The sequence below is a fragment of the Gorilla gorilla genome, chromosome 14, assembly GCF_029281585.2.
Source record: "Gorilla gorilla gorilla isolate KB3781 chromosome 14, NHGRI_mGorGor1-v2.1_pri, whole genome shotgun sequence".
In the NCBI taxonomy this organism is placed as follows: domain Eukaryota; kingdom Metazoa; phylum Chordata; class Mammalia; order Primates; family Hominidae; genus Gorilla; species Gorilla gorilla.
The window spans coordinates 60,756,567-60,772,830 of record NC_073238.2 but is presented as its reverse complement, the minus strand read 5'-3'; the positions used below and the strand labels follow the sequence as shown (position 1 = coordinate 60,772,830).

The 16,264-nt window shown below is 42.7% G+C and overlaps 1 protein-coding gene across 18 annotated transcripts in view; it reads left to right on the top strand.

Annotated features, from left to right (window-relative positions):
- LOC129526151 (protein associated with UVRAG as autophagy enhancer-like) overlaps nt 1-15,368 on the top strand; it is an 82,007-nt gene extending 66,639 nt beyond the window's left edge. For all 18 annotated transcript variants that reach the window (XM_063697364.1, XM_063697355.1, XM_063697366.1 and 15 more), the window contains 7 exons: nt 1,871-1,953; nt 2,437-2,647; nt 7,469-7,567; nt 8,049-8,109; nt 9,071-9,203; nt 11,018-11,163; nt 14,159-15,368. In XM_063697364.1, the coding sequence (XP_063553434.1) occupies nt 1,871-1,953; nt 2,437-2,647; nt 7,469-7,567; nt 8,049-8,109; nt 9,071-9,203; nt 11,018-11,163; nt 14,159-14,237 (812 nt within the window). In that variant the 3' untranslated portion in view covers nt 14,238-15,368. The remainder of the gene's footprint in view (nt 1-1,870; nt 1,954-2,436; nt 2,648-7,468; nt 7,568-8,048; nt 8,110-9,070; nt 9,204-11,017; nt 11,164-14,158) is intronic.
- The last annotated feature ends 896 nt before the right edge of the window (nt 15,369-16,264 follow it).

Sequence of the window (16,264 nt, the reverse complement as noted above, 5' to 3'; positions counted from 1 at the left end):
TTCTACAATTTAAAATTATCCTTTAGCTTTTTCTTTTACTCAGAAAGAAAACAGATACCCCAGCCCCTTTTGCCCAAAGACAAGGACTCCCAACAGCTCCTGTCAGTGCCTTTAGAAACAACTCACGGAATGTTTTGAGAATATCTCTTAAACTCAGTAAGGGGATTCATTCTTTAAGATTAAGAAAAAGAAGCCTTGAGTGATCTGGTTCTTTCTCTGGTGCGGAGGCAGCAATAGGGAAAACAGCCATTGGCCACTAAGATGTGGATATTCCTATGACCGCTGCATCTCAGATGGCGGCAAAAGGGTTTTCTTTTTTCAGAAAATACTTTAGGGAAAGACTATCGGCATCTGTAAGCATTTCTTAAGGCTGTAGGAAGGGATTCCACAGTTTATTGTGTTTGCATAGGAACTACACATTTACAAGCACTTTCCCCTTCCTTTATCTCCTAATGTCCTGATAAATATCCCAATGTAAGGGCTGAGAGCGTTTTGATGCAGAGGCACAGCTGGTGACCGGACAGCTGGAACTGGAATCCACTCTGTTCCGATTCTTCTCTGTGCTCTTTCCTCTATACTCAGAGTCTGCAAACTATGACCTGTGGACCAAATCCTGCCAGCTTCCTGTTTTTATAAATGAATTTCTCTTTTGTCTATAGCTGCTTTCTCACGACAGCGGCAGAAGAGAGTGGTTGAAACAGATACTGTATGGCTCTCAGATCCTCCAATATATACCAGCTAGCTGTTTACAGGAAAAGTTTGCCAGCCATAGCTTCTGAAGCTAAGAAGTCCAAATTTTTCCATGCAACAACTACCTTCTTGAACATGAAGCAAGGGATTTGAATGACTCTGCTTGCAACTCCATCATGCTGAGAGCTGTGTCACCACCACGTGCAGCATTTTGTTCTAATTTAGCAGGTTGGGACATCTCAGCTCTTGACACAGAAATTTTTGCTTTAAATGCTGCAGTAAGAAATCACATGACAGAAAAAATGTTTGTTTTGATGGTGGTCATTGCCAGTAATGGAGTGGCTAAGGGTGCAGGAATGGATGTGTCAGCAGAATGTACCTTCTGCAGTTTGTTGGTTTTGACTGGAAGAAGACTAACTTAGAGAAGCAATGCTGACCTTTTTTGGTTGGATTTTATTTCTCTAGACAGGAGGTTTAGGGCTGGGTGCGGTGGCTCAATCTGCCTGTAATCTCAGTGTTTTGGGACGCTAAGGTGGAAGGATAGCTTGAGCCCAGTAATTTGAGACCAGCCTGGGCAACCTAATGAGACCCCCATCTCTGCAAAAATAATTTAGAAAATCAGCTGGTCATGGTGGCACCTGTAATCTCAGCTGCTAGGGAGGCTGAGGTGGAAGAATCGCTTGAGCCCAGGAGGTTGAAGCTGCACTAAAGTGTGATCACGCCGCTGCACTCTAGCCTGGGTGACAGAGCAAGATATTGTCTCAAAAGAAGAAGAAAAAAGGAAGTTTAAGATCAATCACAATGAGTTAGAGAAGCGATCTCATAATCCTTAGGACCCTGCTTTTGGACTGTGGCTTCTCACTCTACCCCAGCCCGTGTTGGGATTTCCCAGGACCCTATTCTCTTTCTACCCTCTTTTCCTCATTGGTCTCCTCCACTCTGGTGGCTGAGGATACCTCCCAGTTACTCCAACAGCCTCTCCTAGAAATGGTCATCATTAAAGCAATATCTGTAAGACCTGCCATCAGAAAGATCTTTCTTTTCCTGTCATCTTAATTTATTCTAGAATTGTGCTTATTTTTTTACATTATTTAAAAGCCACTTCCTATAATTGTTTTATTTTATTAGGTAATCTTTAAACTCCCTTTTCCCCATTTTTAACAATTTGCTATATTGGCAGGTGCTGTTCAAGTCAGTAGAAGAACCATTTCTTTGAATTCCTTCTCACCAGAGGTATTTGTGCTGCCTGTTGATGTAGAAAAGGTGAATGCTATCTTCTTTCTTTTTAACCATAGAGTCTTAATCCTTTAGATAGTGTTGTTCTGATTTAAATCTGGAAACTTCAATTTGATGAATCATTACAAATAGGTTTCCTTTCAGCATTTGATTGATGGAGACTGCCAGAAACACTAAGCTAAGAAGGGTTCCGAGGCAGTGCCTGTGCTCAGCTAGAAAGTTTTCTGTGATTGATGAATGATGTCTGGCATTAGGCTTCCCCCAACCTAAGGTTTTGTATAACAAGAAATCCAACTTGAGTTGTCCGTTGATTATAGTAAGCCGAATCTATGTCTCTGGACAATGTGTGCTATAAGTCATAGAGTGACCTATGGTAACTCAGTTAAATGAATATTTATACTGATATGCATTAATTCCACTTAAATAGAGCATATTGATTTTTCAAATCTAATATACCCTCCATGAAAAAGTTGATTATGCTTGTATTTTAATTGATTTCTTTTTCTGCAGGAAAATGCCCACTTTTATGTTGCAGATATGATTATATCAGCAATGGAGAAAATGAAGTGTAACATTCTGAGTCAACAGCAGACAGAGAGCTGGAGTAAAGAAGAAGTCAGTGGGTTACTTGGGAGTGATCAGCCTGACTCTGAAATGACTTTTGATACCAACATAAAGCAAGAGTCTGTGTCTTCTACTTCTTCATACAGTGGCTATGAAGGCAAGTTGGGCAAATATGAGGAAGTTGTATGTTATGTGTTTCACATATATCTCCTCTATAATTACCCTTTATCCACGGGGCATATATTCCAAGACCCCCAGTGGAAGCCTGAAACTTCAGATAGTACCAAACTCTATATACACTACTTTTTTTTTGTTCTTGTAACCAAGAGGGTTACTAAGTGACTAGTGGGTGGGTAGTATATACAGTGTGGTGTGCTGGACAAAGGATGATTCATGTTCCAGAGGGGACATGGCAAGACGTGTGGGAGTTCATCATCCTACTCAGGATGGTGCACAATTTAAAACTTAAGAATTGTTCATTTCTGGAACTTTTCATTGGATATTTTTGGACCAGTTGACTGCAGGTAACTAAAACCATGGGAAGTAAAACTGCAGATAAAGGAGGACAAATGTATGTCTTTAAATCCTTTGTCTAAAAACTTCTTGAGTAACCTCTGTAATCCTCACCCTTTCTGCCATCTTGGGTCAGGATTGGTTATCATGCTCCGTTCAGTTGTCAAATCCTATGTTTTGTTTTGTTTTGTTCTTTTAATCTTGGACTTCATCCTACTTTTCTTTTTCACTGGAAATAAAAGTGGCTGATGTCTCCTCGTCCTTTGTTTTCTGTCACATGGCATTCTCCTAGCTGTTCTTACACCATCTTTCCTTTTCCAATGAATCTTCTTTTTTTCATTCAGTAATGGGCCTGTGCTGTGCTAGGTGCTGAACATCAACAGTATGCAGGGTGTGCTCCTTCCCTCAAGGAGTCTGCGTGCTGGAGCATGGGACCGGGAAGCCCTGTGGGGTAACTTGTAGAACAGAGGTGGGGACCCAGCACAGTGCGTCACTGTCACTGAGGAGGAGTGCCTCGGCTCACTCTGGGACCTGGGGGTTCTTCCCCGAGGGACGAGTGCCTAAGCCGATAGCTCATGTTAGGGTTTGCTACTTTCTTACCATTTCTTAAGTCCTGCCTCCAGTCCTATATTCTTTTTTTAATCTGTATTTGCTTCCTGGCAGATTTAACCTACTATACACCTTCAATTATTCCTTCTCAGCTATTATCTCCTGAATCTATATTTTCAGTCCTGGACATCTCTTCTAAGTGCTTGCTCTCTATGGCTGGAGGCTTGTCCGTCTGGCTGGCCGCCCAGGACCTGTGACTTAATACTTCATTTCTGGGTGACTTAAAATGCTTCATTTTATTCATTGTTGATATATGTTCACTGCAACATAAAGGTGGGCGTAGTTAACCTCTAACTTAATATGTCTAAACTAGTCATCTCTCCATCACTGTCTCACAATCCCCTTCTTTCCAAAGAAAACCACTAAAGCTTGCTTTTCTTCTTGACTTCCTTTACTACACGTTAATCAGTAATACTCAATAACAAAGGAAGAACTCACTCCATATGGTGTGTAGCATAATGCCTGGCACAGAATAGGTATATGATCAAATACCTGTTGAATGCACTAACTGGCTCAAATTAAAAGGGTTGTTTTGTCTTAAGATATAGAACATTCTCACTGAACCCAGTGGTGGGAAATATATCTGGGACACATATGATCAGTATAGACAAAGCTCCAGTGTCTATCTTTTCGGGGACTTTGGGCCTCTCATCTCTTCTTTTCTAGCAATTGCTTCATTCTTTTTCTGTAGCCTACCTACTTCTACCCACCCCTGGCATCTAGTTTCAGCTCTGCAGTCTTCCTGACCACTCAGCCAGGTCACAGCTCAACAACTCAGTTTTGCAGGACCCTCAGTCCAGATCCCAGGACAGAGCACCTGATGGGCCTTACCTTGGTTAGATGTCCATAACTGGTTGGTCAGATGCAGCCAGGGGGCGGGGAAATCTGATATGGACGATCATGCCCTCTGAGGCTACCAGTAGGGAGAAAATGAATGTGGGTGGAGAAGGAGTGATTCCTATGTAGTATACTGGACTCTTCCTTCTTCTGTGGTCTTGTGCTCCTGTCCCGTTTCTAGTTAGTAAACAAATCAATCCTGACTTCTCAGTCGTAATCACTTCTCTTCCATCCATTTCCCATTTCTATCCCTTACCTGGCCTGCTGCAGTAGCCTTCTGGCTAGTCATTTTGTAAGGACTACAATTTAGTTCTTTAATACCGATTTGGTTTAATTTTCTCTCTTTACTTTCAACTTGTTTCCCCTAGTTGATCCTGCATGTATCTGTCTTCCTGGATCACAACTTTTTGTCCTCTATAATGGCTTGCCGACCTTTTGCCACATTTTATTCTGGAATTTTTAGCCTTGTGGCATCCGGCTGCTTCCTGCCTTTTAAACAGGAATCTCCTGCCATTCCCCTTGGCTGGATGGTGGGCTGTAGTTGAACTAGACTGTGTATAGTTGCTGGCAGACATTTCCCCCCATGGCTTTGGGAAGGATGTCCTGAAATGTGGGTTCCCCCAGTAACCACACATCAGGTCTTTGATCCTTCGCATCCTTCAGAAGCAATGTCCTGCCACTGTCACTGTGACATGTTCCCTGGTTTGTATCCCAGGGGAGGAGCACCATCCATGTGGAATGAAACACAGGTTGTGCTCCAGGATGCTCCAGTGCCATCTGCATGCTCGTCTTTCCCTGGAGTTGTGTAGTGCAGACCCCTGCCTCAGAACTTCTCAAGGCCCATGCAATGCAACTGTGTTTTTTTGTGTGTGTATGTGGTTTAGGTCTGTTAGTATCTCAGCTCCCTCATGAGATTTTTTTTTTTTTTTTTTTGAGATGGAGTCTTTCTCTGTTGCCCAGGCTGGAGTAGAGTGGTGTGATCTCGGCTCACAGCAACCTCTACCTCCCACGTTCAAACCATTCTTCTGCCTCAGCCTCCCAAATAGCTGGGATTACAGCCGCACACCATCACGCCCAGCTAATTTTTGTATTTTTAGTAGAGACGAGCTTTCACCATGTTGGCCAGGCTGGTCTCAAACTCCTGACCTCAGGTGATCCGCTTGCCTCGGCCTCCCAAATTGCTGGGATTACAGGCACGAGCCACCACACCCAGCCCTTCATGAGATTTTAAACTCTTAGATGGCTGAGAAATTGTCTTCTTTGTATTTGTGTTTAGTATAATTCCTTGTCTGAAATAGGTATTTTTATAAATAGTGGTTGGGTGTAAATTGATGGTAGCTGAAATTTTAAGAAAACATGAATAAATATGAATATGTTAAATGAAAATTAAGAATATTTCTATCCTCCAAATATAAATATTTATCTTTTATTAAGTACTTCTCTTGTGACATTTGTGGCAATAGATGTTCCTCCATGAGGTGGGTTGGTATTACTCAAACTGCCAGTTGGTCCTGAGAACATTAAAAAAAAAAAACAAGGGTAGAAAATAGCAGAGTGCATCTCACTGAGGGTGAGCAATGTTTCCTGAAAGTTTTTTTTTTTATCAGTTAAACATATTATTGTGTCTGTACTAAGTCACAATGTAAATTGTACGTTACTATGGATGATGGGCAAAAGACAGTGAAAAACACAGATGGGTGCTCTTACCCCCATTCTATCCATGAGGAAACTGCAGCTGGAAGTGGTGGTTGTCCATCGTCACCCAGCTAGAATGGGTTCTGTCTTAAAGTCAGCCAGCCTACTTCAAAACCCTTCACATAACTTCTTTTTTTTTTTGAGATGGAGTCCGTCTGTGTTGCCTAGGCTGGAGTGCAATGGTGTGGTTTTAGCTTACTGCAACCTCTGCCTCCCAGGTTCAAGCGATTCTCTGGCCTCAGCCTCCCAAGTAGCTGGGACTACAGGCACCTGCCACCACGCCTGGCTAATTTTTTTTGTATTTTTAGTAGAGATGGGGTTTCACCTTGTTGGCCACTCTGGTCTCAAACTCCTGACCTTGTGATCCGCCTGCCTCAGCCTCCCAAAGTGCTGGGATTACAGGCATGAGCCACCGTGCCCAGCCCACATAACTTCTGTGTAAACTATGGGCTAGGCTATTTCCTTAAGCAACTGTATTCCTTTTTCTGTGTTTCTCTCCTATGTTTATTCAAATGAAGACAGTTTTACAAATTTATATTTACAATGATTATATAATTATATTAATAATATAATGATTATTAATGCTATTATTATCAGTATTATTAATAGTATTAATACTATTCATACTAATAGTATTAATAATCATGTTGCTATAGTTTTCACTTTTTTTTTTTTTTTGAGACAGGGTCTTACTCTGTCACCCAGGCTGGAGTGCAGTGGCATGATCTCAGCTCACTACAATCTCCGCCTCCCAGGCTCAAGTGATTCTCCCACCTCAGTCTTTTGAGCAGCTGGGACTACAGGTGCTGGCTGGGCCACCACACTGGGCTAATTTTTTTGTATTTTTTGTAGAGACGGGGGTTCTGCCATGTTGCCCAGGCTGGACTTGAACTCCTGGGCTCAAGTGATTCTCCTACCTCAGCCTCCTGAGTAGCTGGGACTACAAGTGCACGCCCCTGCCCCTGGCAGATTTACATTTTTAAATGATAGCATTTAATCGTGTGATTTGCAAAATCAATTTCCTATTATTAAACGTTTAGATGCTTTCAATGTTTCAATATTTTAAAACGTTGGATGGACTGCAGATAGCTTCTTTGTGATGAAAGCCTTCTGAGTAGTGGGACTACAGGCACTTAATCATAGTGAGTGCAAAAAGAACACACAAATAGTTCCCCAGTTTTTTAATTCTGTAAGTTGAAATGTTTAATTCTCTTAAACTTTTAGCCCTCTTCATTTCCCAATTTCTATTTAGTTGGGTGTTGCAGGTTGTACAGTTTTTCTTTTTCTTCTTATTGGTAAAAACCTCCTTCCTTTCTTTGTCTAGGTTGTGCTGTGTTACAGGTCAGCCCAGTGACTGAAACACGTACTTACCATGATGTGAAAGAGATTTGCAAATGCGATGTTGATGAATTTGTTATTTTAGGTAAGATTTGGAAACTGTTTGGATGTGACTGGCTGCCTCCCCAATCCCATCCGCATACACACACTAACATGCATCACACACAAAACTACGTTACAGTGGCATTCAAACCAACTTCTTCCAAAATCAGATTATGGCCCTGATATATATATATATAAAAGATGTTCTTGTTTCAAATGTCTGGATAGCTAATCTCTCATCTCACTTGTAGAGTTGAATGAAAAAGCAGATATTCATTATGGTCGGATATCCTTTGGCCTCTCAGTTATATTTTGGTGAAATTTCAGATGAAATCCCATCTTTGATCATTATCTGTCCTCTCATTATCTGTTCCGTCCATTTCTCAGAACCTGAAGCATGGAGATGCTGAATAATTTGCTCTTTCTGAGATGCAGGGAGTGATTTTAGTGTTCTTATAAAATGGACTGCGATTAAATGAAACAGACTAAAAGACCTCACCACTCTTTCTTTTATTTTCCCACAGAGCTTGGAGATTTTAATGATATCACAGAAACCTGTAGCTGTTCCTGCAGCTCCTCTAGGAGGTATCTGTCTTCCGTGCACAGTGCACATAGACCCTTGGGCTGTCACCTCTGAGGCAGTGTGAACACTAGGCCTCTGACATTCTGGGCCCACTTTAGCTAGTTCCAGTGATTTGTTCCCATGAATCTAGGAGAGTATCACCTAGAAATGAAACAATCACCCCCAAAGTTTCTATAGTGTTTTACAATATATAAAAGGCTTTTGTATGCATTTTCATTTAATCCTCATTTCAGTTAAACAGGTTGGGTGAATTTTATGTATGCATGTGTGTGTATATTTATGTTTTTGTTGTTGTTGTTTTTGAGACCGAGTTTTGCTCTTGTCACCCAGGGTAGAGTGCAATGGCCCAATCTCGGCTCACTGCAACCTCCGCCTCCTGGGTTCAAGCAATTCTCCTGCCTCAGCCTCCTGAATAGCTGGGATTATAGGCACCTGCCACCACACCTGGTTAATTTTTTTTTTTTTGTATTTTTAGTAGAGATGGGGTTTCACTATGTTGACCAGGCTGGTCTTGAACTCCTGACCTCAGGTGATCCGCCTGCCCCAGCCTCCCAAAATTCTGGGATTACAGGTGTGAGCCACCATGCCCGACCATATATTTGTGTATTTTTAAACCTCATTTTATAGACACAAAAATTGAGACTTATATATAGGATGTGCTTCGGGACACGAAGGCTGTGAGGTAGAAGTAGGGCTTGAATGCAGGTCTTCTGACTCTAAAGCCAGTGCTCTTTCACCACACCTCTAAGTCTTAGTGCCCTCAGTAAATAAAAGATGCTTTATTTATTGAACATGCAGGAGCTACGTTGAGTAAGATGCCTGGTGAGTGATTCATGCTTCATCTCATATGACAGCCTCTTCTGAGTTTTGGGGGCTGGGAAGAACAGTTGAAAACCTCAGGAAGACCCTGAACATACTCCTCATGAATATAGTTTTCCAGTATTTGCATGTCTTACATTTCAGTGTCACTTATGAGCCAGACTTCAATTCTGCAGAACTATTAGCCAAAGAGCTGTTCCGCGTGTTCCAGAAGTGCTGGATACTGTCAGTAGTTAATTCTCAGCTGGCAGGTTCCCTGAGTGCAGCTGGCTCGATTGTAAGTATCAAAAAAAATTGACTTTGAATTGAAAGTTCCTAAATCCTCATTTTGCCTGCCCTGTTCACTTTAAACATTTGTCTTTCCTTGTATGGTCACTGGATATTAGGGGAGACTCAAAATGAATGAGGAAACTGGCATGTGTTGAGTACTTATTGTGTACCAGAGACTGTGCTCAGCAGTCCACATTATTTTATTTTATTTATTAATTTTTTTGAGATGGATTCTTGCTCTGTCACCCAGGCTGGAGTGCAGTGGTGCAATCTCAGCTCACTGCAACCTCCACCTCCTGGGTTCAAGCGATTCTCCTGCCTCAGCCTCCCAAGTAGCTGGGACTACAGGCGCATGCCACCACGCCCAGCTAACTTTTTTGTATTTTTAGTAGAGACAGGGTTTCACCATGCTGGCCAGCTGGTTTCCAACTCCTGACCTCAAGTGATCTGCCCACCTTGGCCTCTCAAAGTGCTAGGATTATAGGCCTGAGCTACTGTGCCCGGCCAGCAGTCCACATTTTAATCCTCATAAGTATCCTGTTAGGTAGAGGCTGTCCTTATTTTTATTTTTAGGTGGTGGGCCCAGCCTCCCAGCAGGGCTGGTCAGCTGTGAAGCAGGAGTCATGCCCAGGCTGCCTCATTGGAAAGTACATGTTGGTTCCCTCATGGAACACACTGCTCACTGCTGTCAGAGAGCAAGCAGCCTTCTGAGGGTAGAGAACATTATGACAAAGGCTAAAACAGGGGTAGGGAAAATGCCCTCGAAGTGCAGAGGAAGGAGTGTTTAATTTTACCAGGGGAACTTAGGAAGGCTGACTGCAGATTTCAGAACTTGAGCTAAGTATCGGGCTGGCCAGAACTGTGGCAGGTAGGAAGGTTGGGAGAGGACTTTCTTGGCAAAAGGAAGCTGCAGCAAAAGTGGAGGGGCATGCTATGCCGTTGAGCAGAGTGATTCGGTGCAGTTGGATAATACCCGTTTGTGAGTATTTGTGTCTGAGAGGTTGTTCTTTATGGAAATAAGGTTTGAATGATAGTAGCCAAATTGTGGAGGATGTAGAATGCTAATTTGAGAAGTTTGGATTTTATTTTATTTTATTTTATTTTATTTATTTTTTAAGATGGAGTCTCACTCTCTTGCCCAGGGTGGAGTGCAGTGACATAAGGTCGACTCACTGCAACCTCCACCTCCTGGGTTCAAGCAATTTCTGGCTAACTTCTGTATTTTTAGTAGAGACAGGGTTTCACTATGTTGGCCAGGCTGGTCTCAAACTCCTGACCTCAAGTGATCCACCCACCTCGGCCTCCCAAAGTGCTAGGAAAACAGGCATGAGCCACTGCACCCAGCTGAGAAGTTTGGATTTTAAATGACAGTAGGAAAGTCCAGTGGTTCAGCGGGGAGGCACTGAACATTTGTAAGCAAGGGGAATGGTCTTAATAGAGCTGTTTCTGGGGAAGACTAATAATGATAGGGGTTCTGATTGGTAGCATTTGTCAGTCTGTTGACTAAGAGGGGTGAGGCTTCTGCTATTCATAAATGCATTCCAGGTCAAAATGACCTACTTAGAGTAAATTTGAAGTCTGGAAATAAATGAACTAAAAATACTAAGAAAAGTGATCTCATCTGGGTGGCGTTTAAAGCAATTCTCTTGCAGATGGCTTTAGAGATGTGGAGGGCTCTTGGTATGCCCTTTAGTTCAGTTAAAAGCACTGTTAATTTTTCATGGTAAATTTTAATGTTGGAAATACATTTAGATGTTCCTTTAATTTAAATTCTTTGAAATATGCTTAAGTTGTTCCTAAATCATCTTATGTCTTATGCAGGTCGTAAATGAAGAGCGTGTCCGAAAAGACTTTGAATCCAGTATGAATGTAGTACAGGAAATTAAATTTAAGTCTAGGATCAGAGGGACTGAAGACTGGGCTCCTCCTAGATTTCAAATCATATTTAATATTCATCCACCACTCAAGTAAGTATGGGCTGTTGCTTGGGCCTCCAATCCATTTAAATCACATTGTGACAGATCCCACCTGACTCTCTATGGCAGTAGGTGAAAAAAATACATATGCTAAAGAACACAGGAAAATTTGTTTTAGGGAAAGGAAAGTTGGCTGTATTTTCTGGCTTAGGTTTTTTTTTTTTTCCTCTTGTTTACCATGGACTTTTGGGGGCTCTGTAAGTTTTGACAAGTTGAGAATTCAGCTATGCAACCCTAATTGTGAATATTGCATAGCAACTCAAAATTAAATAGGCTTAAAGGGGATTTTTAAAAGTGGCTAATATCAAAACTTAAAAATTATATACAATAATTTTTTTTAAATTTGTTTCCTTTTTAAAAAAATTAGAGATGGGGTTTCACCATGTTGCCCAGGCTGGTGTTGGACTCCTGGGCTCAAGTGATCTGCCCACCTCAGCCTCCCAAAGTGCTGGGATTACAGGTGTGAGCCACCTCGCTCAGCCTATGATAATTTTAAAAGACTGGACCACTTTATCTTCCAGAACAATCAGTGTGAAATAAAAATGAATGAACAAACTTCTAAAAAAGGAACATTTAATCTTAGGGAAAGCACTTATAGTTAAGAAATGTTACAGAGGCCGGGTACGGTGGCTCACACCTGTCTATAATCCCAGCACTTTGGGAGGCCTAGGCGGGGGTCAGGGATCACCTGATGTCAGGAGTTTGAGGTCAGCCTGGGCAACATGGTGAAACCCTCTCTCTACTAAAAATACAAAAATAAACTAGGTGTGGTGGGTGCAGCCCTCTAATCCCAGCTACTCGGGAGGCTGAGGAGCAAGAATTGCTTTAACCCAGGAGGCAGAGGTTGCAGTGAGCTGAGATTGCACCAGTGCACTCCAGCCTGGGTGACAGAGCGAGACTCGATCTCAAAACCACCAAAAGAAATGTAACAAAATGTAAATAAAAATATGTTTGTTCTCTAAGAAGTGACAAAAGTTCTAAAAGACAAAACAACTAAGATTATGCAAAAAAGGAAATAAACCTATAAATTTAAAGTAATAGTTTAATTGTAATTTATTCTGAGACTATAGGACAGATTATGATCAAAGATTATACACAAAACATTTTAACCAAGTATAATTTTTCCATCCCTCTTGGTTTGTATTCAATTTGGTGTGCAAACTGCCAAGCGTTACAAAGGGACCGGTGAGGGTTGTTGACTGTGCCCAAGGGACTGGAGAGAGGTTGACTCTGCCCCACGGAGGTGCCTTATAGACTAGATCTTTCTTTTGTTTTTCTTCTTTTGAGAGAATGCCAAGAAAGTCTGTGGGGCTGCTTGGGCAGAACTCCCTGTCTAGGCATCGTGAGAGGTTGCTTTCCTTAGCCTGGGATATCTTTTCTTTAGGGGTTTCCTAGGTCCTCACTGTGGCACCTGGGCAGAGATTTAGCATATTTTTATCTTGGCCATCTTTTGCTGATCCTGAACTGTAACCAAATTTTACAATTTCCTTGGTATTTCCAAGTCACATGTAAAACTATGGCATAAACAGTTCAATAGAAAATCCCTCAGGCCGGGCACAGTGGCCGATGCCTGTAATCTCAGCACTTTGGGAGGCCGAGGTGGGCAGGATCACCTGAGGTCAGGAGTTCAAGACCAGCCTGGCTAACATGGCAGAACCCCGTCTCTACTAAAAATACAAAAATTACCCGGGCATGGTGGTGCATGCCTGTGGTCCTAGCTACTTGGGAGGCTGAGGCAGGAGAACCTCTTGAACCTGGGATGTGAAGGTTGCAGTGAGCTGAGATTGCACCACTGCACTCCAGCCTGGGCAACAGAATAAGACTCCGTCTCAACAAAAGAAAGAAAGAAAGAAAGAAAATCCCTCAATGGAATGGAATATCTCTTACCAGAAATGATTTGATTTCTTTGTCTTACGTTACCTCTTATTCGTCTAAATTTCTTTAGATCCATTTGTGAATTTCCTAAGTGCATCATCTTTTGGTGTATGGCCTCCCTGAACTGTCTTCCTTGTATAACATGTCTCTGGATCTCTCTGGAGCTGGAACCCTGTACACGGGCATCGAGACCTCCCTAGAAACCCCTTGGAGTTATCAGTGACGCTGACTTCTGCTTTGGTTTTAGCAGAAGCTTTTTTTTTTTTTTTTGAGATGGAGTCTCACTCTATCACCCAGGCTGGAGTGCAGTGGCGCGATCTTGGCTCACTGCAAGCTCCGTCTCCCGGGTTCACACCATTCTCCTGCCTCAGCCTCCGAAGTAGCTGGGACCACAGGTGTCCACCACCACGCCCGGCTAATTTTTTGTATTTTTAGTAGAGACGGGGTTTGGCCAGGATGGTCTCCATCTCCTGACTTCATGATCCGCCTGCCTCGGCCTCCCAAAGTGCTGGGATTACAGGGGGGAGCCACCGTGCCCAGCCTAGCAGAAGCTTTTAAAGAGACGTAGCTTTAAGGCTGGGCACGGCGGCTCATGCCTGTAATTCCAGCACTTTGGGAGGCCGAAGTAGGGGGATGACTTGAGGCCAGGAGTTCGAAACCAGTGTGGGCAACATAGAGAGACCCTATCTCTACCAAAAAAAAAAAAAAAAAAAGGTAAATAAAGCCAAAAAAAGCTAGCTGGGCATGGTGGCGTGTACATGTAGTCCTAGCTACCTACACAGGCGGCTGAGGATTGCTTGAGCTGAGCCGAGGAGTTTGAGGCAGTAGTGAACTATGATCATGCCAGTGCCCTCCAGCCTGCGTGACAGAGCAAGACCCTGTCTCAGGAAAAAAAATGAAAAATAAAAAAAATTAGTCATAGCTTTAAAAGACCCAGGGATTTCAACTAGAAAATTGTATTGAATAAATCTATTTCTTTCCCAAATGAAAAGTGACAAAGTTAAGGCCCTTAGCTGAGAAAAGTATCACGATGGCAATTTCTTTTCTAATTAGTGAAAAATGTGCCATTGACCTTCTCTGAAATGTAACTAGTATTATTTTTCGTATTCAGGAGGGACCTTGTGGTGGCAGCCCAGAATTTTTTCTGTGCCGGCTGTGGAACTCCAGTGGAGCCTAGTAAGTACGGATAATGGATCACCTGCTTATTATGTGATGACAAGGTCCAGAATAGCAAAGTAGGGCAGCGCATTGCTTGTGTGAGAGATGCCTTTGATGAGAAGTTGTTATAAGAGCTTCAGAGAAGTTGCCCTCTTTTTCATGAGGAGTCCATCATGACTGACAAGGCTGTGTGACCAACTAGGACCGAGGACACCAGGACCAGCCTCCTAGTTCTCTCCCTGTTGGGCATCAGCTCCAGCCACGTGGCCTCCTGCTGCCCCTTGAAAATGTCAGGCTCACTTCCGACATATTTGCGTTTGTGGTTTTCTCTCCCCCAAATGCTCTCTCTGCAGACACCCCCGTGACTAATTCCTTTGCTTCTTTCACATTTTCACTCCAAAGTCACGAGGTCTTCCCTTGCTGCCCTATCTAAAATACCTGTCTTGCCCCACTGCTGGCCACAGACAATCCGATGAACGCTTTATATTACCCATCCTTATTTTTTTTCTTTATTTTCTTGCACAATATTTTCTTAGAAGTTCCTTCTTATTTTGTATTCTTAGCACAGTCTTTCTAAAATAGTGTCTTATATTTTACTAATATGTCTTATTATTATCTGTCTTCAACACTAGATTATAAGTTCTGTGAGGCCACATGTGTTGTCTGTTATATTTATTACTTTATTCCCAGCTTCTAGAAGAGTGCCTGGCACATAGTAGGTCTTCAAAAGATATTTGTTGAGTAAAGGAATGGCTTAACAAGGAGCTAGCCAAACTTCTCTGAGAGTTTGAGGAGGTAGCCTGAGAGGATCATTCCTGGGCCAACTGAGGCCTAGAAGATTAGGCTTTCCTGGGCCAGGCACCGTGTCTCCCACCTGTAATCCCGGCACTTTGGGAGGCTGAGGTGGGTGGATCACCTGAGGTCAGGAGTTTGAGACCAGCCTGGCCAACATGGTGAAACCACATCTCTACTCAAAATACAAAAAAATTAGCCAGGCATGGGTGGCAGGCTCCTGTAATCCCAGCTACTCGGGAGGCTGAGACAGGAAAATTCCTTGAAACCAGGAGGCAGAGGTTGCAGTGAGCCGAGATCACACTATTGTACTCCAGCCTGCATGACAAAGTGAGACTCCGTCTCAAAAAAAAAAAAAAAAAACCTCGGGCTCTCCTCAGTCAGAAATGCAAGTTTCCCCCTTGAGACTGGGAATCACTTGTTCTGCTCTGATGGTACCTGTATGTCTGACCTGCAAAAGGCTGGAAAGAGGAGCTTTGTGGAAAGAGTTCCCTTAGCCTTTGATAGTCGGTTTTTGAAGGAAAAAGACTATGAGGAGCTCCTACTTCAAGAGATAAAAATAGCAAGCAGGAATCGATCTGGGCTTCCTTTCCCACACTGGATGATAATGCCTGACGGGCATCACCATTGTTGCTGATTTTCTTTGAATGAGTCATTTTCCCAGCACATCTAGTGGGGAACATGTCTCTTTGGTTAACCACTGTATCCTGGCACTTCTGTAAATATCGAATGCATGAGTCAGAAACTGTACACATATGACTATCGCTCCACCAACTTTTTGTTATTTCCCTAAGCTTGTTCAGGTATGGAGATGTGTGTCTGCACTTTTGTACAGTGGCCTTGCCCTCAGGGAGCTTGCTTATCATCTTTTAGGGAAGATACACTCATCAGCCAAGTAAGTGTATGTAACACAAAGTGATGTACGTAACAAAAGAGTCAAGAGTGCCGTGGGATTTACAGCAAGGGAGCTTCATCTGAGCTTGAGAAGCTGGGAGTAAGAGGTTTCGTCGGAAAGTGATTGCCCACAGAAGTAGGGGTGTTCGTCATGTGCAAAGGGCCTGTGGCAAGTAAAAGAAACCCTGTGTGGCCAGAGAGTAAGAATAGGAGGAGAAAACATGCTGCAGAGGTAGGCGGAGCACAGATTGTAGACAGCATAGAAATAATTTTGGGCTTTTCCTGTTAAATCCCTCTAGCTTCTAGGATACATTTTTTTAACTTTTGTCTTTGAGATAATTTTAGAATTACAGAAGAATTGCAAAAATAGTAG